General features: G+C 48.9%; 1 protein-coding gene and 1 long non-coding RNA gene across 6 annotated transcripts in view; one reads left to right on the forward strand and one right to left on the reverse strand.

Moving 5' to 3' along the window:
* The window catches only part of Pi4kb (phosphatidylinositol 4-kinase beta), a 34279-nt gene extending 14507 nt beyond the window's left edge, over positions 1 to 19772 (reverse strand). Inside the window, exons 1-7 of one of the 4 annotated variants that reach the window (XM_045138167.1) lie at positions 19650 to 19667; positions 12626 to 12734; positions 11901 to 12096; positions 10623 to 10767; positions 8786 to 9719; positions 4331 to 4375; positions 603 to 830 (exon numbers count right to left, since the gene is read on the reverse strand). In XM_045138167.1, the coding sequence (XP_044994102.1) occupies positions 603 to 830; positions 4331 to 4375; positions 8786 to 9691 (1179 nt within the window). In that variant the 5' untranslated portion in view covers positions 9692 to 9719; positions 10623 to 10767; positions 11901 to 12096; positions 12626 to 12734; positions 19650 to 19667. Of the gene's footprint in view, positions 1 to 602; positions 831 to 4330; positions 4376 to 8785; positions 9720 to 10622; positions 10802 to 11900; positions 12097 to 12625; positions 12735 to 19649 lie in introns of all 4 variants that reach the window. The other 3 variants (XM_045138168.1, XM_045138169.1, XM_045138170.1) reach the window with 3 other exon arrangements.
* Positions 19773 to 19818: 46 nt separating this feature from the next.
* Positions 19819 to 21055, forward strand: LOC123456008. 2 transcript variants are annotated; one of them, XR_006634270.1, is made up of 3 exons: positions 19819 to 19974; positions 20552 to 20655; positions 20775 to 21055. It is a non-coding gene; the product is annotated as an uncharacterized LOC123456008 (long non-coding RNA). The 2 variants fall into 2 exon arrangements; XR_006634271.1 differs by lacking the exon at positions 19819 to 19974 and adding an exon at positions 20129 to 20192.
* Positions 21056 to 24438: the final 3383 nt, after the last annotated feature.

Consider the following 24438-nt stretch of genomic DNA (forward strand, 5'->3'; position numbering starts at 1 on the left):
GGAAAGAGAGAAAGAGAGAGAATGGGTGTGGCAGGGCCTCCAGCTGATGCAAATGAACTCCAGATGCATGCACCACCTTGTGCATCTTGCTTATGTGGGTACTGGGGATTGAACCTGGGTCCTTTGGCTTTGCAGGCAAGTGCCTTAACTGCTAAGCCATCTCTCCAGCCCCACACCTGCCAATTTTAAGCGAGTATAAGTGAGTACTGGGAACTGAACTCAAGTCCTCATATTTGCAAGGTAGGTACTTTATCTCCCTGGCCCCTCAGAAAAGGTCTTAGAAACAAAAATGTTTCTCTACTTTTGTGGTTGTTGTATCTGGAAAACCTGAGGGTTTTAGAAGGGCTGGAAGAGCTGCCAACAGGAGTATCAGGGAAAGTGCAGAGTAATTCTCAGAGATGGCGACAGGTGAACTGAAGCAATTAGGACTCTCCGGTCCAGCAATGCCAAACCCAAGAAGGGGTGGAGGGCTCTCAGGATCACAGCAGCACTGCGGGAGAATCGTGGATGACACGTGCATGAATAACTGGTAGGGGACAAACCCTGGGCACCTATGGGACTAGGCTTATATGAGGGTTAGGCTTTGGCCAGAGCCCACCTACCTTGTCCTTGGAATTGAGGACGACAGCTTGTGTGTGCGGCACACGAACCACGTGGTGGTCAAATCCTGCCGTGGGCAGCCAGACTCGGGCAGGAAGCTTGTGGTTAAGCAGGGAGAGCTCTGAGATCAACCTCTGTGTTTTCTGCTCTTTGGTAGGAAGCGTGGCCAGCCGCTTGCCAATTGCCATGAGGGATTTGATGAATTCTCGCTCAGGGGCCAGTCGGACAGGCTATAGGCATTGGGATGAAACAAAAGATGTAAAGAAACCACTGAAAAAATGTGGGCCACCCCTTATTCTCTCTTGGTCACTCAGGCCAGACCCCCAGTAGCTAGAGAACCCTAGAAAAGGAGATACCCTTTGGCCATGTTAGGACAGTCCACCCTACCTCTCAGCCTGACTTGAGAAGAGCCAACACATTCCTTCTCTTCAGCTACTTGTTGGGGACTCAAGAGGGCCCCAAGTCTAGGTCACTGGGATATAACCCTCTTCTCTTAGACTTGAGTTCCTCAAGGACTGTCCCAAGCCTTTGGGATGGGCTAGGGGACAATATCTGGTGAGGTCAGCCAGGACCCCAGAGAGAAAAGCTGCTTGCCTTTGGGGTGCTTCACTCAACTCAAGGACAAGGTTACCCATTCCCCGCCCCCTCCCCCAACCACCATCTACATCCAATCCTTAGGCTGGACTTTTGCTGAGGAGCTCTCCAGGGACCAGGCTAGGGAAGGGAGCCTGGATCAGTATTTTCCCTTTTAAAGGAGATGCTCTTCATCTTTTAAGACTTCTGCTGCTCTCACGGCACATACACACCCCACCCCACCCCACCTCCTCATCAAGGCACATGCAGGGGATGAGAAGATGGGAAAATCGCATTAATGAAGGCACAATCAGTGGGGAAAGAGAAAGCAGGTGCAGAGAGCGAGGAGGGACGGGTCGGTGGATGGAAAATGCAATAGCTCCTTCAGTCCCAGGCGGCCTCAAGAGCCTGTGTCTAGAGCTTCTTCGAGTCCTCTTCTCCTGCCTCTCAGAACCTAGGCTCCCAGGTCGGCCTCCTGTGGTGAGCCTGGCTCCTCAGGCTTGGGACTTCAGCTCCTCCCACAAAGGACAAAGCCAGTCCGGGGAGCAGAACAGGGTGGAGGCAGAAGATGGACTCAGCTAGACATGAAGAAGGGCTCCACTCCTTGTCTAAGACATGCCACCACAAGGGACATTTAATCAAGATAGCCACCAAAGTGGGGCAGGAAGTTTATATCCATAATCCCAGCACTCTAAGGATAACATGAAAAGTTCAAGGCCAGCCCAGGCTACATAATGAGACCCTGTCACAAATGAACAAACAAACAGAAAAGTACCGGGTCATGGTGACTACCACTTGGGAGGCTGAGACAGTAGGAATGCTACAAGTCTGAGGCAAGCCTGGATTACATACGATCACCAGGTTAGCCAGGACCACATAGCAAGCCACTGCTCAAATCAAAATAAGAATGCTGGAGAGAGCTGGGCATGGTGGCGCACGCCTTTAATCCCAGCACTCGGGAGGCAGAGGTAGGAGGATTGTTGTGAGTTCGAGGCCACCCTGAGACTACAGTGTGAATTCCAGGTCAGCCTGGGCTAGAGTGAGACCCTACCTCAGAAAACAAACAAACAAAAAGCTAGAGATGACTCAATGGTTAAGTTTGCCTGCAAAGCCTAAGAACCCAGGTTCAATTCTCCAGGTCCCACATAAGCCAGATGCACATGGTGATGCATGTATCTGGAGTTCATTTGCAGTGGCTAGAGGCCCTGGTGTGCCCATTCTCATTCTCTCTACCCCTCTCTCTGTCTCAAATAAATAAATAAATAATCATAAAAAATAAAAAGGCTGGCCAGGCATGGTGGCGCACGCCTTTAATCCCAGCACTTGGGAGGCAGAGGTAGGAGGATCTCTGTGAGTTCAAGGCCACCCTAAGAGTACAGAGTGAATTCCAGGTCAGCCTGGGCTAGAGTGAGACCCTAACTTGAAAAACCAAACCAAACCAAAAATAAATAAAAAAATTAAAAGGCTGGAGAGATAGCTCAGAAGTTAAAGTGCTTGCCTGCGAAGCCTAAGGACCCAGGTTACATTCCCCAGAATCCATATGCGCCAGACACACAAGGTGGTGCATGCATCTGGAGTTCATTTACAGTGGCTAGTGGCCCTGGTGTGCCCATTCTCTCCTTCCCTCTTAAATAAATAAAGTAATTAAAATGAAATTTAAAAAACCAAGACAAAATAAAATAAAAGATAGAAACAAAATGTCACTGTTCAACTCCCCAGCCACATGGAGCATGCGTCCCTCTTCTTACAGGGACAGCACTTCACCTCACCACGGCTGTCCTTTCTGTGCTTGTCTTGCTTATTTTCCTGACTGAGAACTTCTACCTTCACTCCTTCCCACTGCTAAGAGTGAACTTCCTTTGAGAATGGGCAGTGCCATTCTCAAAGTACTGTGTGGGGACAGAGTCAGGTGCGGAGAACAGCTCACTTCTCAGCCTCTACCCCGTTATGGGAGGAGGCGTGCTGGCTTGGAGCACCACAGTACTGAAAAAGGCTATCAGAATCAGCCAGGGACGCTTTCGGGGACAGAACTGAAAGAGAAAGGAAGGAAGACAAGAGAACTGGACTTCTAGGCTCCCTGGGGCCTCACACAGAAAGAACAGAGTAAGGCCCTGGGCTCCAGCTGCAGCAGAAGATGACAGAGGGTGGACACTCACTCCAGCTTGGGATCCATTTACTCAGGTGACAAATGTTCACCAACAAAGGATCCTGCATCCCAACCAACTTGAAGTTACCTCCCTAGAAAAAGCATAATTCTTTCTCACCCTCAAGTTGGCATTTCAGGTGGGGAGTGCTAAGCAGTGTGAACACACTGTGTATGTGACCCTAGGCCTCCAGAGGGCGGCTCTGCCACAAGGGAGGGAGAAGACCAGAATCATGATTTACAAGGGTAACAGCATAGAAAATAGAAAACAGATTAGGCAGACAAAAAAAAAAAAACAAAAAAACCCTAAAATGTGAAGAAAAAAAAAAAATCATCCAGACTCCCTAAGGTCCTGCATTTCCTCTCACGTCTTTGCCCAGGAATAAGGTCCAAGCCCCTAGGGACTAAAGGGTCAGGGTTAGTCCAGAGGGAGCAAGAAGAGAGAACAGCAATTAGGAATAGCCTGGGCAGTAAACTGGGAGAGGGAAGAATTCAGACCTGGAAGAAATTGTGGTTGCAGTTAAAAAGGAAAACCAGTTGTGGGGACGTAAAACTTCCCGTGGGCCAAGCCCTGTCATTTTGGAGTTGGCTCGGCCTTGCACTCAGAAGACTGTGTAAATATTTGATGGGCCGATGACAGAAGCCGCAGGGAGAGGGTTCTGGGCGGGAGAAATGGGATCCTGGGAGCTTCTGCCAAGCAGTCCTTGGCTTGAACCCAGGAGAAGTCTATCTCTCTTCCAGCTGCTTGCTCCAGAGACCCAGGAGCTAGGGCTGCACGGCATTGCCCCGCGCAGCAACCCAGCTACCCCTCTCCCTGCAAGACCAACCGAGCCTGCCTGGGTCTGCAAGGGCACTGGGGGCAAAGCTTAGGGGGATGCCTCCAGACCTAGAAGGGAGATGTTCATCTCCTTGGAATTAAAGGGGCCTTTGCTGGAGCCTTGGAAGACTTGGGACGGAGAGGAAATGCGGCCGTGTGGGGAGCCTGCCACCCAGTCCCAGCCTGGCCCCACTTACGGAACTGAATGAGTTATCAATACTCTCGGTGCTGGAGGAGAGCTCCTGGGAAAGGGCCGCGGCAGGGGGGGAGGGGAAGAGGGAGGGGGAAGGGGAGAGACAAAGGCAAAGCATTTAGCTCCAACTTGGATAACAAGTGCTCCTCTTGTACAGCGCCATGCTGCTTTAGTGAAAAAGAAAGCCAACCCAGGAATGCTGCCCAGATCCTAGACGTCTGGGAGGTGCTGGAAGGCCAGCGCAGACCCTGAGGTCAGACTGACATCCGGTCTGTACTTCATCCACTTCATTCTTGCCTAGGGAAGTCTTGGTTTTAGGACAAAACCCGAATGGCTGGGTTGCTATAGCTGTAACTACGCAGCCAAGGGTGCGTGAGTGTGTTGCCCCAGCATACGCAGAGGCCAGAGAGCACGGGGTGTCCTCCTCTATTTATTTCCTTGAGATGGAGTCTTGCTATTTCTGTCATAGTCGCTGATCAGTGGTGAGCCCCAGTGATTCTCTTGTCTGCCCACCTCAGCACTAGTCACAAGCCTGTGTGGCCATGCCTGGCATTTGATGTGGGTGCTGGGGCCTGAGCTTGCATAGCAAGAGCTCTTACCTGCTGAGCCATCTCTCTGGCACCTCAACGGCTCTTTATCACCCGCCACATGGTTTCAAACAAGCTCTTTTCCGGGGGGACCACCAGAGAGCCTCAACTTAACAGACTGCATGACCCTCATTCTGGAAATTTGACATTCTTTTAGCTCACTGGAATTCCCAGGAAGAGCTAACCTTTTGACACCAAGTGCATATACTTGCACTTTAGTCAGCCTTACCACCCTAGGAAGCTGAATCCTAATCCTGAACCTGGGTGACAAAAGGTTACCCCAAACCCATCAACTTGAGAGTCCTGGGCAGGATGCTCGGAAGATGAATGGCTCTCATATCTAACAAACCTCTGGACTTCCTGTCAGCCTATTTCACATGACATTGAACCTATTACAATTTCCTGACTTTAATTGCTAAATGCATGTGAGAAAGCCAATTGGCTGGGCAGTAGCTGTTCTAGGACAGTCCTGGGGTATGGTTTACACATCACCCTGCTGACGTGGATAGCACCTGCCTATAATCTCAGTGCTCAGAAGGCTGAAGCCGAAGGATCAAGTCCGGGGCCAGCTGGGCGTGGTGGCACACACCTTTAATCCCAGACTTGGGAAGCAGAGGTAGGAGGATGGCTGTGAGTTTGAGGGCACCCTGAGACTACATAGTGAATTCCAGGTCAGCCTGGGCTTGAGTGAGACCGTACCTTGAAGAGTTCCAGCCCATCCTGGGCTACGTAGCAAAACCCTTTCTCAAAAAAAAATTTTTTTTTAATTAATAAATGTCAGGTCTGGAGAGATGGCTAAGTGGTTAAGGTGCTTGCCTGCAAAGCCTAAGGACCAGGATGTGAATCCCCAGGACCCACATAAGCCAGATGCACAAGGTGGCACATGCATCTGGAGTTCATTTATAGAGGCAGGAGGTCCTGGTGCGCCCATTCTCATTCTCCGCTTCTTTCTGTGTGTTAGATAAACAACCAACCCCCGCCTGTGTCTCACTGGTGTTGGTGAACAAAGCAGGGAGAGCGCTGGGGGTTGGACTGCCACTCGGTAACTGTGCAGCGCACGGGCATCCCAAGCCTGTCTAACACTGTCTACCAGGCGGCAGCAGGGGCGGAACATGGGCACAAAGGTAGGAGGAGAGAGGCCTGGACTTAAGAGGCAAAACCCAGCATTCAAGTCTATGTTAGGTGTAAGTTTTGGTTTAGCTGGCAGGCCTACATTTGGGTTTTCCCTTGAAGAATGTGGGCCAAAGCGCACATGGAGGGAGAACTGAGGCAGTGAAGACACTGGCATCCGTCCGTCTCCCCTGCACCGGTGGTTAGGGAATGCACAGCAGGCAGGACACGGGCTCCCGAGCAAGGCTCCAGCTGACCCTCTCCCAGACAGGTCCTGGAGGACTCATTATCAGTCACAGAGGGAGGGAGGCTGTCACGACCTGTTCTCTCCTCCCACTCCCCAGGCCTGAGTCACTTGTCCTGAGTCAGCTCCAGAAAGTGAAGCTGAGGCCAAGAGCTGACATCATGCCCCATCAGGCGGGAAGTCCTACTGGGCTTCCAATGTGGCATGCAGATTTCTCTGTACAAAGGTTGCAGTCCTAAAGACAAAGCTGTTTATTTGGAATGTCATCAGAGGCAGAGTGGGAGCAGGGGCAGAACCTAAATCGCTCTGCACCCCCACTCTATGCCAAAACATTTATTATTGGGCTGTAAATGGAAAGAAAAACTGCAGTTCCCTGAGGAGGCTGCTACAACCCTCTGGGGAGTATCAAGGACTCCACATAAAAAGGAAATGGAACCTTCGGTGAGATCTGGTCAGAGAACTTTCTAGGGACTCTAAGCAAAAGTAGCCCCTGGGCCTCTTCCTTGAGGACCCTTCCCACCTTGTGGGCGGAGCATGGGATTAAACTCAGAACCCAAAAGAAAAGCAGAGGCGGGAGACAGTCTCAAGCCTACCTAGGGAATCCTCCTTCATGGAATGTCTGTGGTTTATATTTCTGGCTTATGGAAACAACTTCTCAGGAAAGTCACAAATTCACCAGCTCCTTAAGATTGGCTGAGGTCTTCAATGCCTACAAGCTTAGCAATAATCACATTTGCATTGTTTTCTCTTTCTTGCTCTCACATTTCCTGAAGAACCAGTGGATTCAAACATCTCTGTCAACATCAGATAAAACAGGAGGGCCTAGGGTGTGCCACCTTCTTGGAGCCCAGGATAAGGAGCCAGGTTGGGAAGAATGACAGCTGCAAATCCTACCCTTGAGATCCAAGCACTCAAGAATATCTGCCTCTCAGAGCCATCCACAGTCCCGGAGCCTAAGAGGGACCCCAGACCAACTAGGCTAAGAGAAAACTTAAGAATTCTGCTTTTCTGGTCCTAAGAGGTGGACTGAAAAACAGACATAGGGAAACATCAAGCTGGACAAGAGGCACCAAAGAATTCCCACCCAGCTGCTCACACTCGTTCTGATAGAGATTTGATCGGAGGAGGCGAGGATATGCAGCTCTCAAACCCTTCAAAATCTGAAGAAGGTTTCTGGCTTTGCACCCTTCCTTCACAGACCCTGAACTTCGCTTCCAAGCTCAAACAGAACTGAGAATGGCCTATTCTGGTTCCTAGGACAGCCTGGGCATTGTCTGGGCATGGATGTGAAATGTAGATGGCCACATTCTGGGCTGTTCATTCCCAGTGGCCTTTGACAGCTGGCATTTGGGGAAGCAGGTACTGGAGCAAAACCAAGGCAGCTGAATGGCATTAACAGGCCGCAGATGCGCCCCTGCCTGACAGTCACCAACTGGGAGACTTTGGGAAAAGCATTTAAACTAAGCCTGTTTCCTCACTGGTAATCTGCTGGGGCTGTTGTAAGGTCTAATGTATAGTACTTGGCAGAACATAGTAAGTGTTGAATAAATGCTAGCACTTGTAGCTTTACCATTATTAAATTATCACAATAAAATGTATTTCTAGGGACAACAGCCTCTTAGTCCTCCCCCTTCCTTCTGCTTTTCCCTTCTCCAGCCTCATTTTCTCCACTTGAAAAAACTCCATTGTATCAAAAACGTGGGTGGGTTTGACCCCACGGAGGCAGATGCCACATGCATTTTTCCAACAGTGCAAAATCTTCATTTTTTTCCCTCCCTTCTTTTCTAGGCTGGGCTGGAAGCCAGGAATGGAATGTGGCCAATGGTGAATCAGAGATGAGGACTGGGCACCATTGTCTGGCTGGGACACCAGGTCACTGGACTTGGTTGCTCACTGGGCACATTTCCCTCTCTGCCCAGATGTATAGTGGGGAGTGGCTCACTTCCCCTCTGCCCCGGGCCGTACATCGAACACCCCAGCTGCTGAGGCACTTCCTCTTCAGACTAAGGTCTCTGACTGGGCATTAGATTTACTCTGCCAGGACCGCTTTCCTCTCCCCCTGTGATCACCCCAGTCGGAGGCAGGCAGAACATTCTGCAGAGGCCTTGCTGACAGGAGATGAACAACGGGATCTTCAGGGGATGAGGGAAGGGACCATGGGAATCACGGTGATGCACTGGTGAGCACCCTTCCCTACCCTAGCTGTCCTGAGCTGGCTCTCCCAGGCCTCAAGCCAGGGCACTGTGGGTCTGGGCCACAGCTCAGTGGAATTCAGTGAAAATGACACTGGACGGAGCCAGGTGTCACTTTATCTTTCCAGGTCTCTGAACTCTTCCTTTGTAAAACGAGGCGGTTGGAATACATGAATTCTAAGGCCTTTTTCCATTCTAACATTCCATGCTTTTATCAATGAAATGAAACAGGGGAGGACGGAGGAGACAGAGTAACTTCATGAAAGGCGTCCTATCTCCAGGCAGCCCTCTGCCATTTTTCCAGCCGCCCGTCCCCAAAGTTTTACCTCATCTTCATTCTCCACTTTAGGGTTGCTGGCTGTTCGCTTCAGGTTGCTGCTGAGACTTATGCTGGCAGTGGCGTCTGACTTAGAGCGCTGGTGAGTCCTTTTGGAGGGAGACAGCCCTGTGTCGGGGGCTGGGCTCAAGGAGGGCAGCTCCCTTTTCCGGTGCGCTGGCTTCAGCTCGTCTGAGAGGATCAGCTTCCGTAACTTGGTCCCACGGGAGTGTCGCTGGGTAGAAATGTGCATGTCTGAAGAGTAGGCTCCAAGCAATAGGGCACATTGGAGGGAAAAGTTAATGCTCTGGCGGCAGCGGTGGACAATGTAAGGTTTAATGGCATCCCCCACGTCTTCATCCATGTGGATATACATGTTAAGCAACTGGGGCAGATAAAAGTCCACGTCCTCATTGCGAAAACAGAAGAGCCGGTTGCCAATGTAGGCTTGCACTCCAGGCTCCTTAGAGTTATACAAGTATGAAATGGCCATGGAGATGTCAAATAGTTTTGATTCAAACAGCCTCAGCAGCCAAGACTGTTTGGCCGAGTTCTGCCGTCGCCTTCTTGTTCCTTTGGCTGCACTGGAGGCCACAGTGGTTCCCATCTCTTCTTCCTCCTCCCTGATCTGAGAAGGTGGATCATCTAGACAACGAATCTCAGTGTCCACACCATCCCCATTGACCAACTCCAGTGGGGTTCCTTTGCTAGAGATGGCCACACCTCCATGCAAAAGCTTGACTTTCTCCAGCACCTCCTGGCAGGCTTTCTGGGCCACCTCAGGGTCAATCACTGACAGCTCCCCAATCCCCTCCGTGATGACACTTAGCAAGGAGCCCCCGTTATTCCCTGGTGGGCTAGGAGCAGGCTCAGAAGTTGCATTCAGAGGGGCAGGCTCTACCACCATGTCTCCCATGGCTACAGCCAGACTTCGAGCTTCCAAGCTACAGGAGGAAGGAGAGAGACAGGAACAGAAAGAGAGACATATATACACAGTGGTTAGTGATGCCATCCTCAGGCTGCCCTTCACCAGGAAACCTGCCCAGGTAGCTCCTGTCTGTCTTCCTGGATTCCTTCCAAATTAGATGAAAGCCATCTCCTACCAGGGCATTTGTTCTCACCACCTCCACTTCGGGTCTCTGCCACACTCTTCATTCCTTCTCTACTTACTTAGCTTAGCCTGGGTTCTCAGCTTGCACTTGCAAAATGTTGCTATGTGTTATGTCTATACAGCCTTACAAATTTCTCAGGCCAACCGGGAAGCAAGTCAGGTCTCATTCCCTTGTTATTAACTCTTTAAATACTTGTCTATTATCTTCTTCCTGTGTCTCTCCTCAAGTCCTCAATAACCTTTTTCTTCTCCTGTGTAAACTATATTCATGTAACATTTCACATTTCACATACATCCCATGCTTATCCTTATACTTAGTAAAAATTAAAGTCTTTTCTTTTTGAGGCAGAGTCTCACTCTAGCCCAGACTGACCTTGAACGCACAGTGATTTACACCTCAGGCTTCTGAGTATGCTGGTAGTACAGGCTTGAGTCATCATGCCCGGACCTTTTATTTTTTGTTGTTGTTTTATGACAGTCTCAATACAGCCCAGGCTGGTCTCAAACTCAGGACAATCTAACAATCCTCCTGCCCTAGTATTTCAAGTGCTGGAATTAAAGGCATGAGCGACTACACCAGGTTTTAGATACAGACACTACTTTTTAACTAGTCCCCTTTCAGACTCAAAGCTTTCAGGAAATAAGGATCAGGAAGCACTATGCCAGGCTTCACTTAGAAGAAAGCGACAACAATCAACCTGCATGTCTTTGCTCACATGGCGTCACAACATCATACCCTTTCTCCAGAGCTGTGGAGCTCAAGCACAGTGGGAAAAGTCCTGGACTTGGAGGCAAACAGGCTGGGGTTCAAAATCTTTGCTCTGCATTTATGAGGTGTAAACTTCTACAAGCCATGGTATCTTCTGTGTTTCTTTCCTCAACTGCAAATTGAGAAAAACATACTTCTCACCGTTGCTGTAGAAGAAATAAATTCATGTGGATGAAAGGATTTACGTCAGTCCCTGGCACATGGTTATATTCAATAAATGCTAGCTAAATTTACCAACCACCTAAAAAGTTAGTAAACAGTATATGTGCACATGAGATATTATGTTATAAAGGAAGTGAATTATATTTAGTCATTTGTGACTCTCTTTTTTGTTGTTCTTTAATTTTATTTTTATTAATTTGAGAGAGAAAGAGGCGGGGGGGGGGCATGCCAGGGCATCCAGCCACTGCAAGTGAGTTGCAGATGCATGTGCCAGTTTGTGCATTTGGCTTACATGGGTCCTAGGGAATCAAACCTGGGTCCTTTAACTTTGTAGGCAAGTGCCTTAACTACTAAGCCATCTTTCCAGCCTTCCCCCCCCCCCCCCCCCCGCCGGAGATTGGGTATCACTCTAGCCCAGGCTTACCTGGAATTCACTATGTAATCTCAGAGTGACCTCAAATTCTTATTTATTTAGTTTTGGCTTTTCGAGGTAGGGTCTTGCTCTAGCCCATGCTGACATGGAATTAACATGACATGTAGTCTCAGGGCGGCCTCGAACCCACAGCGATCCTCCTACCTCTGCCTCCTGAGTGCTGGGATTAAAGGCACGTGCCATCATGCCTGGCCTCAAATTCTTTTAAAACATTTATGTCAGAGTTGGATGTGGTGGGGCACGCCTTTAATCCCAGCACTCAGGCAGAGGCAGAGGAAAGGATTGCTGTGAGTTCAAAGCCACCCAGAGACTCCATAATGAATTCCAGGTCAGCCTGGGCTAGAGTGAGACCCTACCTCAAAAAACAAAAACAAAACAAAACAAAAAACAAAACTATATATATATGTGTGTGTGTGTGTGTGTGTGTGTGTCAGCCCTTTCCTATACCATGACTACTCTGCCCATGATCAGGCATGTACTCCAGGAACTGCAGAGGTTGTAAGAAGGCACAAAGAAATCAAGACTCAGGGTTTATAACTCTAAAAAACAAAGAGGCACTGGAATTATAACTAAGAACTCTTTTGGAGGGATTTGGAGGAAAGTCAGTTACAGAACACTGCTGACAACCTCCCACCCGCCAAGAGCCTCACCTAGTCCAGATCAGTAGAATCCGTGAGGAACAGAAGGGGTCCCAGTGGCACAGATCAGGAGCAGCAGTCCAAATAGGAGGAAATGTGTCCCATCAAGCTGGCTCCAGAATCTGACTAGAGCCATTCAGGAACTCAGCCGCCTCTTCTGAGGTACAGGAGGAGCAGGATGGAGGGCGAGGCAGAGGCCTTTGAGGAGCTAGAATGCAGGCAATTTCCAAGTGTTAGTAACAGCATCACCTTTTGTTCTGGTGACTTTGGGTACCTACACTTTTACTTGCTTTCTATATATATGTAGAATATATATAGAATATATATATGTGTGTGTGTTGTTTGGTTGGTGTTTTTGTTGTTGTTGTTGTTTTTGTTTTGAGGTAGGGTCTTGCTCTAGCCCAGGTTGACCTGGAATTCACTATGTAGTCTCAGGGTGGCCTTGAACTCATGGCAATTCTCCTACCTCTGCCTTCCAGTGCTGGGATTAAAGGTGTGCACTACCATGCCTGGCCCGTTTGTTTTACTAAGACAAGGTCAGGCTGCTGGCTTTGAGCTCACTGTGCAGCTGAGGTTGGCCTTGAACTGCCGGGCTGGTGGGCGTGCACCACCATGGCTTGCTCATGTGGGCTCAAACCCAGGGCTTTGCGCATGACAGGCAAGCACTCTGCCATCCAAGCTACACCCCAGCCCCAGAGGGCCTGTTTGCCACCACCTCCCTCCAGTGCATCTCATACCTCTGCAATGTTAAAGTGGCAACGTTACTTTCATCTGCCCGAAATCAGTCTAGCTCCCTGCCTCGCAGTTACCACGAACGTCTTCCAGAAAGGCTGATGGCAAACTCTTCTGTTGTCAGAAATCAACAAAAAGGCAGCTTTAGCTCATCTTTCTACCAATTCTACCAAGCAAGAAGCTCCTTCCTACACTTCCCCGATGCTGCGTGAGCTTGCTATTGTTATGGACGTGGCAGCTTTTACTAGACTCTCCCCAAGTCAGGCAGGGCCTTCTGAGTAGTAGAACCAGCAAGGCCGCCTGAGTGGAGCTGTCTCTACTCACAACTGTGGGTTGCACAGGAATAAGAAGGACGCTTTCATCATTCCGACCACACCTCTGTAGGACACTCTCACCAGTGGGTCACTTCAATCCAACTGGTACCTTTACCTTTTAGGGCTGCTTAAAAATTCACACGGTGGCCTCCACCAAACCTACACAGTCCTTCTCAGTACTCTATGTTTAGTGTGTCTTTTCCTTTTCCTCCACTCCAGAGATTGCTGAATCTTTTTTTTTTTTTCAGTATTTATTTATTTAAAAAATATTTTTTGGGTACTTTTATTTATTTGAGAGCAACAGACAGAGAGAGAAAGAGGCAGATAGAGAGAATGGGTGCGCCAGGGCCTCCAGCCACTGCAAACGAACTCCCGACGCGTGCACCCCCTTGTGCATCTGGCTAATGTGGGTCCTGGGGAATCGAGCCTCAAACTGGGGTCCTTAGGCTTCACAGGCAAGCCCTTAACTGCTAAGCCATCTCTCCAGCCCTATTTATTTATTTGAGAACGACAGACAGAGTGAGAATGGGTGCACCAGGGCCTCCAGCCACTGTGAATGAACTCCAGATGCATGTGCATCTGGCTCACAGGGGTCCTGGGGAATTGAGCCTCAAACCAAGGTTCTTAGGCTTCACAAGCAAGCACTTGACCACAAAGCCATCTTTCCAGCCTCCCCTCCAGAGATTTCTGATACATAACGCTCCCAAAAGTCCACGTTTCAAAACTTTAAAGGGAGGCTGGGCATCACATAATCTTGGCACTTGGGAGGTAGCAGTAAGAGGATCAGGAGCTGAAGGTCAGCTTTGACTACGTAGATTATTCAAAGTTAGCATGAGCTACACGAGACTCCCAAAATTTTAAAATTAATTTGTTTATTTTGTTAATTTGGGAGGGGGGACAGATAGAGAATCAGCATGCCAGGGCCTTCAGCCACTACAAACAAACTCCAGACACATGTGCTACCTTCAGCATCTGCTTACGTGGGTCCTGAGGAATTGAACCTGGGTCCTTTGGTTTTGCAGACAAGCACCTTAGCTGCTAAGCCATCTCTCCAGGACCCCCCCCCCAAAAAAATTTTAAGGGCAGCTGGGGGTACAAACATACAGGCAGAGCACTTGCCTAGCACAGGCAAGGCCCCCTGGATTTGATCACCAGCACCATAAGAACAAAGACAACTGTCCCGAAACGTTCAAGGGAAATAACATTCGGCCATTCTCCCACATAGTGCCTCGCTGCACGGAGGTTCCACCCCATTTAATCCCACTGGGTTGACGGCTGACACAGTGAGGCGAGTGAAGATGCCACCATCTGAGACCACAGCGAAGGACAGCACCTCCCAGGGCTCACGAAGGAACTCAACATGACAGCACTCAGAAGACGCCCCAAAGCAACAGACAGACTGTCCCACCTGCCCAGGAGACCAGACATCAGAGATGGAGGAAAAGCCAGACATGGTGGTGTGCATCTGTACTCCCTGCACTTGGGAGACAGAGAAGAACTGGGAATTCAAAGTCAGCCTCAGCTATAAAGTAAGTTTGAGGCCAGCCAGGGCTACATGAGACCCTGTCAAAAAATAAAATTGGGGGCTGGAGAGATGGCTTAGCAGTTAAGGCGCTTGCCTGCAAAGCTGAAGGACCTCAGTTTGATTCCCCAGGACCCATGTAAGACAGATGCACAGTGGGGCGCATGTGTCTGGAGTTTGTTTGCAGTGGCTGGAGGCCCTGGCACATGCTCATTCTCTTTCTCTCGCTCTGCCTCTTTCCCTCTCTTAAATAAATATAAATAAAATAGTAATAAATACATAAATAAAATGTACTTGGGCTCAGCATGGTGGTGCACGCCTTTAATCCTAGCACTTGGGAGGCAGAGGTAGAATTTCCATGAGTTTGAGGCCACCTGAGACTACATAGGGAATTCCAGGTTAGCCTGAGCTACAGTGAGACCCTACCTCAACCCCACCACCACCAAAAATTAGTAAAATAAAAATTGGCTGGAGAGATGGCTTAGCAGTTAAGGCTTTTGCATCTGAAGCCCAAGGATCCAGGTTCAATTTCCCAGAAACCCACGTATGCCAGATGCACATGGTGGCACATGCATCTGTAGTTCATTTATAGTGGCTAGAGGCCCTGGGACACCCATATTCTCCCTCCCTCCCTCCCTCTCTCTCTCTCTCTCTCTCTCTCTCAAATAAAACAAACAAACAAAAAAAATGCTCAGCATGGTGGTGAATGCCTTTAACCCTGGCACTGAGAGGCAGAGGTAGGAGGATCACTGTGAGTTTGAGACCAGTTTAAGACTACATAGTGAAATCCAGGTCAGCCTGGGCTAGAGCAGGACCCTCTAACAACAACAAAAGGGGGCTGAAGAGATGGCTTAGAGGTTAAGGAGTTTGCACGTGAAGCCTAAGAATACAGGTTCAATTCTCCAGGTCCCATGTAAGGCAGATGCACAAGGTGGCGCATGTATCTGGAGTTCATTTGCAGGGGCTAGGGGCCCTGGTGCACCCATTCTCTCTTTTTTTTTCTCTCTCTCTAATAAGTAAATAAATAAAAATAAATTATTTTAAAAAAGGAGGTAGGGAGGCTGGAGAGATGGCTTAGTGGTTAAGGTGTGTGCCTATGAAGCTTAAGGACCCAGGTTCAGTTCTCCAGCACTCATGTAAGCCAGATGCACAAGGTGGCACACACATACAGAGTTTGTATGCAGTAGCTAGAGGCCCTGGTGCAACCATTCTCTTTCTCTCTCTCTCTCTCTCTCTCTCTCAAACAAACATCTTTAAAAAGAAAAGATGGAAGCCGGGCGTGGCAGAGCACGCCTTTAATCTCAGCACTCGGGAGGCAGAGGTAGGAGGATTGCTGTGAGTTCGAGGCCACCCTGAGTGAATTCCAGATCAGCCTGGGATACAGCGAGACCCTACCTCAGAAAACCAAAAAAAAAAAAAAAAGAAAAAGAAAAAGAAAAGAAAAGATGGAAGCAGAAAAAAAAAAAAACAGAACCTCTTTTAGTTCCACCAATAGAAACCATGTAGCTCTCAGGAGCACAGGGACTGCAAGCCACAGAGAGAAGGAACGCTGGGCGGCTAGATTACTTTGGCAACTAAGACAAGACTTCGAATAGCACAGGGATTCTCTGCAACATACATCCGAATGTGGCTCTCGACATCAACTCAATCGTTGTCAAATGCAAAGAAAAGATCCCGTTGACAGCTAACTATCCTCCAGAGTCTAAGGACTAGAATGCGAAAACATGGGTAAGGAATGAGGTCCTGTACTTTACCACTCTTTCCCTTGTTGAGCAGGAAGGATAAGAAAAGCAGGAGAGCAGACAGTTCAAACCTCACACTGGGGACGTGGCTCAATTGGTAGAGTGCTTGACAGCATGTATGAAGCCTGGGTTTTATCCCAAGTCCCTCATAAACCAGATATGGGGGCATATGCTGGCCATCCTAGCAGTTTGCAGGTAGGAACAGGACAGTCAGGAGTTCAAGGTCATCCTCAGCTATACACTGAGTTCAAGACTGGCCTGGGGTACATGAGACTCTGTCTCCAAAAAAGAAAGTTCACACCTTTAATATCAAGTGAATCCTATGGCTTAAAGGGAATTCAAACAACTGAGGTTTCACACTTTACACTAAGAACCTAAAGTTTTCCAGAAGGGCTGGAAGTGAAAAGAAGAGGCCATCAGGCGGGTGAGCTGGTACACTAGGGAGGTAGAGGTGAGGATCACCGTGGGCTAAACGCTTGGGCTAACGTGAGACCTACCTCAGACAAAAATAAAATAAATAGGAGTTAGACAGTTGGCTCAATGGTTCAGGTGCTTGCCTACAAAATAAGTAAAGTTTTAAAAATGGTTGTTTTGGGGCTACAGAAATGGCTTAGCAGTTAAGTGCTTGCCTGTGAAGCCTAAGGACTCCTAAGGTTTGAGGCTCGATTCCCTAGTACTGATGTAAACCAGATGCACAAGGTGGTGCATCCATCTGGAGTTCACTTGTAGTGGCTGGAGGCCCTGGTGCACCCATTCTCTTGCTCTGCCTCTTTCTCTGTCTCTCTCAAATAAATAAATAAAAATAAATAACAACAACAAAAAAGTTGTTCTTCAAAAGGTACTATGTATCATCCTAGGCTGCTTGTTTTGCAGCTGAAAAGCTTTTTTTGTGTCTTAAGGTCTAACACAAATCTTTCTAGAAGGAAGGCTCAATTCATCTTTCCCCTCTAAACTTAATGGCAAAGGGGGGAAGAATGAATTCTTCATGTTCCCCAGGAGAGATTCTGGGCTGAACAGTCAAGCAGACTCAAACTCCACAAGGAACCAGGAAAATGGGCACCTAATACCCAAAGGGTGATGGCATCAGGGGAAAGGGCATTCCCAAGCTATTGGGGCGAGTGGGGGGGGCCCTCAAAGCAGTTAAGTCAACACTGAATCAGTGTGAGAACTCTGTACAAGGCCACACAGCTCTTGTAAGCAGCAGATTCCAGCCAGACAGCCCAAGCCAGCTTTGGAGCCTCTGAAGAACTGACAGATGGCAAAGACTGCAACCTGCAAGGCTCACCTTCCTCTGACCTGTTCCTCCCACTGCAAGTCCCAAGTGGGCTTAGAATGGGCCCTCTCATTCCACGCCAATTACTGAAAAGATCCCCCCAAACCTCTTACCCAAATCAAAAAATCTCAGTTTATTATCTGATGTTCTGCAAGCATATTTTCATGCAGCACAGACCCAGGTAGGGAGGAGGCTAGGATTCTTGGTGCTTCCAAGGAGCGAAGTTTCTCCTGTGAGGGGGGGTTGAGCGGACTGCATGCTGAATGCCGTCAAGACAAAGGAAGAAGGGAGAGAAGACGGCATGGCCACTTCCAAACAGGCTTAGATTGGAAGGTGAATGGACTCGATGTGCCCTCTCTGTTATCACAAGTCAAGAAAGATGTGGCATCCAAGGCAACAGCTCATTTCCTAAGTTCCTGCTTGCTCCAAGTTCTTTTCTCCAGCCGGCTTCCTCCAAAAGCTTTCCCACAAACAGATTTTCCAACCATAGAAACTGGACTTTATGAAGCAAGTGTGGGAAGAGAGCCCAGGTGGCCAGCAACTTAGCACACTGGGGGAAAGCAGGACGGATGAAGGCAGGCCAGGGGCTTGCACCTAAAACCGACTTGCTCTCTGGTTGCGGACTAGAAAGAGCAAAATGAAAGAAAATTCTCAGGATGACAAAGTCACTAGCAATAAATACCTTCTGCTTGAGAACTCAGAATGTTTTGTAAGCAAACAAACCAAGCTTAATTCTTCCCTAACCCACATCCTGCTATTAGCCTATTATTGAACTAGTGCTTATAAAATAGGCTATTTTCCCAAAAAGACCATTCTAAAGGACAAATGGGGAAGTGACATGCTGAGCCCAGGTCCTGATTAGGAATATACAAGCTTTTCCCATTGTCTCATGTTCCTTTTCCCAGTTACCCACCAACCACCACAGGCCTGAGCACTTAAGAAATTAGCCAAAATGATTCTATTTTACTAAGCCTGAGTCAGTAAAATAATTTCTCTTTGATCTGGAAAGGAGTGGCAAGACATCCTATTCTGTGACCTAACACAAATCCCAAAAGAAATAATCCCAAACAAAATTTCTTACAACCTCATCCAGTTTCCACGAAGGCCTGTTCATCTCTCCTACAGGCTGCTCCTAGGAGTCAACAAAATGTAATCTGATAGGGATAAAACTTGCTCCATCCTTCAGAAACACCCATGTGTCCTTTAGAAAAGCCTGAGACAGCTGAGGCTCCCCCTCCTCACAACACATTTTCTTCTTAGTTCAAGGTCTAGCTGATCCTGAGATAAGTGGCCTGTGATGAGAAGGGGGCGACAGAGAACAGAACGAAGCGAGGCAAAGATCAGCCTAAAGTCCTGGAAGCCAGAGGAAGGTGTCAACCGCTGGAAATCTTGAATGGGAAGGGGGTACTGTCAGATCTTTCTCCTGGAACAAAACCTCAGGAGGACTGTGTGACTGAGAAGGGGGGGGCGGGGGCGTGGAAAGAGAAGCTAAACATTGGCGGCACCCCAGAGAAAGAGTGAGGTCTAAGATCAAACTAGATGGTAGCTTGGGAATGACAAGGGCCTGAGATCCTTCCAGAAAGGAATAAGCAATTCTTGCAAGCCAGGAGCTGGGTGGGTGGGTTACAGTGAAGTAATGGAACTGGAAGGAGTAGCGGGAGAGAGGGATTACGAATCTGCAAGCAGAGGGAACTGGTTAGCTCTGTGCTGGGGTTGCACAGACTTCGGAGAGGGGCAGGACGGGGATGAAGGTGGAGTCGGTGGGAAAGGTCTGGGGCAGAAACACGCGCGCACACATATACATACGCACGCACGGGATGAAGGATAAACAAAAATGATCATTAGAGGAGTCTAATGTGGAAAGGATACACGAATTAAAAAGAGGGAGGCAGCGGGGGTAATCATCGTGGTGTGTGTATCAAGAGGAGGGGAGAAAGAGTCCACGGGGCAGAGGGAGGAGCTTAACAGAAGAGGAAGCCAAAGCCAGAGGAAGACCCCAGGCCCGAGGAAAAGGGGGGAGAAGGAGCTCTAGGAGTAGCTGCCACCCGGACAGCAGTTTTGTAGTTCGAGGCCAGGTGGGGGAGGCCGAGCAGGGCACGAGCTGGGAGAGAAATCCCTGGCCGGGCGAAGGCGACTCATGGGCGGGGGGGGGGGAGGGGAGGAAAGGAGGTCGCTTACCTCCGGGGGGGAGATCCCCTCCGCCGCGGGGGGGGCGAAGGCGGTCGGGGTGGGGCTGCGGCCGGCTTCCATGGGCCGCCTGCGCTTCCCTGACAGCGGCGGCGGCGGCCGCGGCGGCTGCACCAGGCCCCGGCTGCGGGGCTGCCCACGGCGCCGCCTGACGGGCCTTCTCGCCGTGGCCTCACGTTGAGCCCGGCACCGGCACCACAGCACCCCGCCTCGGCCCGGGCTCTCGACGGCTGCAAGCCCTTCGCCCCCGGCACCTGTCCTCCGGCCTTCCCGAAGCTCACGACCCTACCGATCCCATGATGATCCGGGGAGTCCGGTGAGCTGCCCGAGACATGCCTGCTCAGAAATAGAGAAAGGGGGCGGGGAAGCTAGGGGGAGGAGGGAAGGGGCGGGGCCTACGGGTCGGGGTGGGGCCAAAATTTGAGGGCGGGCCTAAGAGGCAGGTCCTGCCAGGCTACGGAAGCCGAGAGGGAAGGACGGGCTGAATAAGTCTCAGGACGTTGGGTGTCGGGTTAGAGGCTACTAATACAGATAGTACGTACTTTTATTTATTTATATATATATATATTTTTTTTGAGGTAGGGTCTTGATGACCTGGAATTCACTATGTGGCCTCGAACTCCCGAGTGCTGGGACTAAAGGCGTGCGTCACCACGCCTGGCTTGCAGCCCTCCCCGTTTAAAAATTTTATTTAAAAAACATTTTATATTTGATTTAATATTTGAGAGAAAGAGGCAGATAGAGAATGGGCGTGTCCGGGCCTTCAGCCACTCCAAACAAACTCCAGACGCGTGCGCCCCCTTGTGCATCTGGCTTACATGGGTCCTGGGGAATTGAACGTGAGTCCTTCGATTCTGCTGGCAAACGTCTTAACCTCTAAGCCATCTCTCCAGCCCTGCAGTGAGTACTTCTACAAGTACGTTACGTGCGAGATGTATGAAGACGATTAATTGCCATCAGTGGTTTACTCCGCCATCTCCTTTCTACACGATTCTTGGTAAATCAGCCCCGTGGGTCGGATACCGTGGGGATCAGAAAAGACACGGGGCGGGGAGGAAAGAAGAGGCCCGAGAGGAATCCAGTTTCCCTCACTACCTTTATCCTACTCATCTTTAGGGATGATGGGGGATTGTGTCCTATGACTTAAAAGAATGGCAATCGCATCAGTCTTTCACGGTTAGCAGCATCACTCGAGGCCGCGATTCTGCCTCTGAGGTCAACCCAGACCTGGGGCGGCCCTTGACCTCCAGCACCCAGTGGCCTAGCCCTCGAGCCCAGGCTGGACAATCAGGTTGGGAGAGGTGAGTGAAATGACAGGGGCCTGGAGGACGAACTCCCTTCTTCCAAACAAAACAAAATGATGTTAATCTGAAATAAAAAGCAGGTCCTGCAGGCTATCCTCTGGTGTTGGTTTTGTATATTTGTTGAACAGCATTGTTGGCGCGTTACTTCCTCGGATCCTCGGCCTAAATGTTTTCCTAAGGCATTACTTAACATGGACGGCCCCTGAGAGAGTCTTAAGTAAGCCACATGAAAACTGATTACCTGAGCCCAAGTCTGGCATATGATCTTCCTTCTTTGCCCTTACAAGCTGGTTTGGGATAAATGATGTAACCTCTTTGAACTTCAGTTTCTTTTCCTCCTTCTCCCACTACCTGTTGCTCCTCCTCCCTTCCTCTTCCTGACATTTTGAGAGATAGGATCTCTGCTCAGGCTAGTCTGGTGCTTTGGGGCTCAAGCCATTCTCCAGCCTCAGCCTCATGACTAGTTAGGTGTATGTCCACGGAGTCACCTTCCGTTGCTGGGACAAAGCACCCAACCAAAAGCAGCTGATGGGAGGAAAGGATTTACTTTAGCTTACGGGCTCAGGGGAAAGCTTGATGGCAGGGGAAAGCATGGCACAAGCCGAGGCTGGCATCACCTCTGCCACAGCAGCAACAGAGTGAGCTAAGCTCTGGCAAGGGAGAGGTGGCTGTAACACCCCAAAGCCTGCCTCCCACAACACAGCTCCTCCAGAAAGCCCCACTTCCCAATTTTCCATCAACTGGTGCAAAGCATTCAGAACACATGAGCTTATGGGGGACATCTGATTCAAACCACCACACCACTCAAGCCAGGCTAAGACCCTAGTTTCTATGTGTGCAAAGTTGATGTAGTCATATTACCACCTCACTGGTGTTGCGAGGATCAAGGGCGTACAACTTAGTACTATCGTAGTGTTGTTCTGTTGTTTGAACAAACAATACAAATGATAAAATAATGATTATTGTCTGATCTTTTTTTAAAAAATCAAATTATTTACTTGAAAGAGAGAAAGAGACACACACACACAGAGAATGTGTATCATTTGGGTAGCTTGCTGTGTGAAACATGCCGGTTATCTTTTTGTGCTAGAAAAAAAAAAAACAAAAAAACACTTCTAAGGGCTGGATGACGGCTTAGCAGTTAAGGCGCTTGCCTGCAAAGCCAAAGGACCTGGGTTCAATTCCCCAGGACTCACATAAACCAGATACTCAAGGTGGCACATGCATCTGGAGTTCGTTTGCAGTGGCTGGAGGCCCTGGTGGGCCATTCTGTTTGTCTCTATCTCAGATAAATAAATAAAAATATAAAAAAATACTTCTAAGACCCCAAAGGAGCTGACTCAGGAATATTGTGACACGTAACAGGTGACCCTATGGACCCGTGCTGTCCTGTGTGCATGTGAAGTCTCTTGTCTTACGGGAAAGTGTGGCTGTGTGTAGGAAGACACCAACAGAGTGAGACGATGCCATTATCTCATTGAAATTTTATCACATAAGGAAAAGGCCAGGGGCGGTGGCAGATGTCCTTAATCCAAACACTTGGGAGGCAGCAGTGGGAAGATTGCTGTCAGCTGAAAGGCAGCCTACAACTACAGAATGAGTTCCACATCAGCCTGGGCTAGAGTGAGACCCTACGTTGACAAAAAATAAGGGAAGGAATTTGGCTTCTTATTTAAAACATTGCTAAGACTAGGGATACAAGTCACAGTACAGCTATAGTTGTCCTTGCTAGCTTCCTTCTTGTGAGAGGGTCTCAGCACAGGATAGCCTGGAACTCCTGTCTCTGCCTCCTAAGTGCTGTGCTTACATGCCCAGCTGAGCTATGTCTTAAACATACTTGTGGCTGAATGCATTTCTATAGAAGCTGCACATGGTGGTACACATAATTCCAGCTCTGTAGGAGGCAGAGGCAAGAGGATCTCCAGTTTAATGAGACCCAGTTTCAAAATAAAAGAGGGCTTAGGATGTGAGCTCAGTGGCCGAGCACTCACCTACCGCGCACAAGGCCCTGTGGACTTTCCTTGGTGTGTGTGTGGCGTGAACGTGGTGTGCGCTTACTGTGTGTATGTATGTAGAGCCCAGAAAAAAGACATCAGGTGTCCTCTGTTACTGTTACTTCCCCGAGAGTCTCCGACTAGAACTGGAACTCCCCGTTTTTTTCAGTTAGACTGGCTTAGTGATTCTCCTATTTCTACCCCCCCTTAGTGCTGGGATTATAGGCATTCTTGGCCAAATCTGGCTTTTGTGCATGTGTATGTGTGGCAGGGGTCAGAGGACAAGTTTTGGGTAAGTCCTCGCTTTCTTCTGTAGCTGTTTACTGCTGCAATCGTAAACTTCCAAGAGATTCTCTTGTCTCTACCTCCCTTCTCACCATAGGCAAGCTGGGATCACAGAACCCTGTCACAGCTTCTGGCTTTAATGTGGGGTCTGGGAATCTGAAGTCAGGTACTCAGAAATGCAGGACAAGAACTTTACCCACCTAGCCCATGCCTGGCTTTTAGGTGGGTGTTGGGGACTCAGGTCCTTATGCGGGTGCAGCAAGTGCTTTTTTTTTACCCACTAAGTCATCTCCCCAGTCCTGTTTTTTATTTTTTATTTTTTGAGGTAAGCCCAACAGACTGGCCTTTAAAAAAATTATTTACTTATTTGAGAGAGAAGGAAAGAGGAAGAGGCAGATAGAGAGAATGGGCACACCAGGGCCTCCAAACCACTGCAAATGAACTCCAGATGTGCCACCTTATACATCTGGCGTACATGGGTACTGGGGAATTGACCCTGGGTCCTAAGACTTCACAGTCAAGCACCTTAACCACTATGGCACCTCTCCAGCCCCTAGCTTTTTATTTATTTATTTACTTATTTTTGTTGCTGCTGCTGTTTTTGTTATTCGAGGCAGGGTCTCACTCTAGCCCAGGAATTCACTATGAAGTCTCAGGGTAGCCTCGAACTCACGGTGATCCTTCTACCTCTGCCTCCCAAGTGCTGGGATTAAAGGCATGTGCCACCACACCTGGCTTTCCTATTTTTGAAAATATTTATTTATTTGAAAGAGAGAAAGATTTGAGCTGGTCATGGTGGCATGCGCCTTTAATCCCAGCAGTCAGGAGACACAGGTAGGAGGAGCGCCGTGAGTTCAAGGCCACTCTGAGATTCCATAGTGAATTCCAGGTCAGCCTAGGCTAGAGTGAGACCCTACCTCGAAAAAACAAAAAAAAAAAAAAAACAACACACTTTGTGAAACAAGATATATAGTTTTTCAAGTAACATATATACTGAATATTCAATGAAAAAAATTGATAGACTTTGAAATAAAAACATATTAATGCAAAAAAGAAAAGGGAGAGAGAAAAATGGAGAGAGAGAGAATGGGTGTTGGTGTGCCAGGGCCTCTAGCCACTGCGTATGAACTCTAGCCGTGTGTGCTTTGTATCACCCTGTGCATCTGGCTTTACATGAGTACTAGGAGATCAGGGTTG

The sequence above is a fragment of the Jaculus jaculus genome, chromosome 19 (assembly GCF_020740685.1).
Source record: "Jaculus jaculus isolate mJacJac1 chromosome 19, mJacJac1.mat.Y.cur, whole genome shotgun sequence".
Taxonomy (NCBI): domain Eukaryota; kingdom Metazoa; phylum Chordata; class Mammalia; order Rodentia; family Dipodidae; genus Jaculus; species Jaculus jaculus.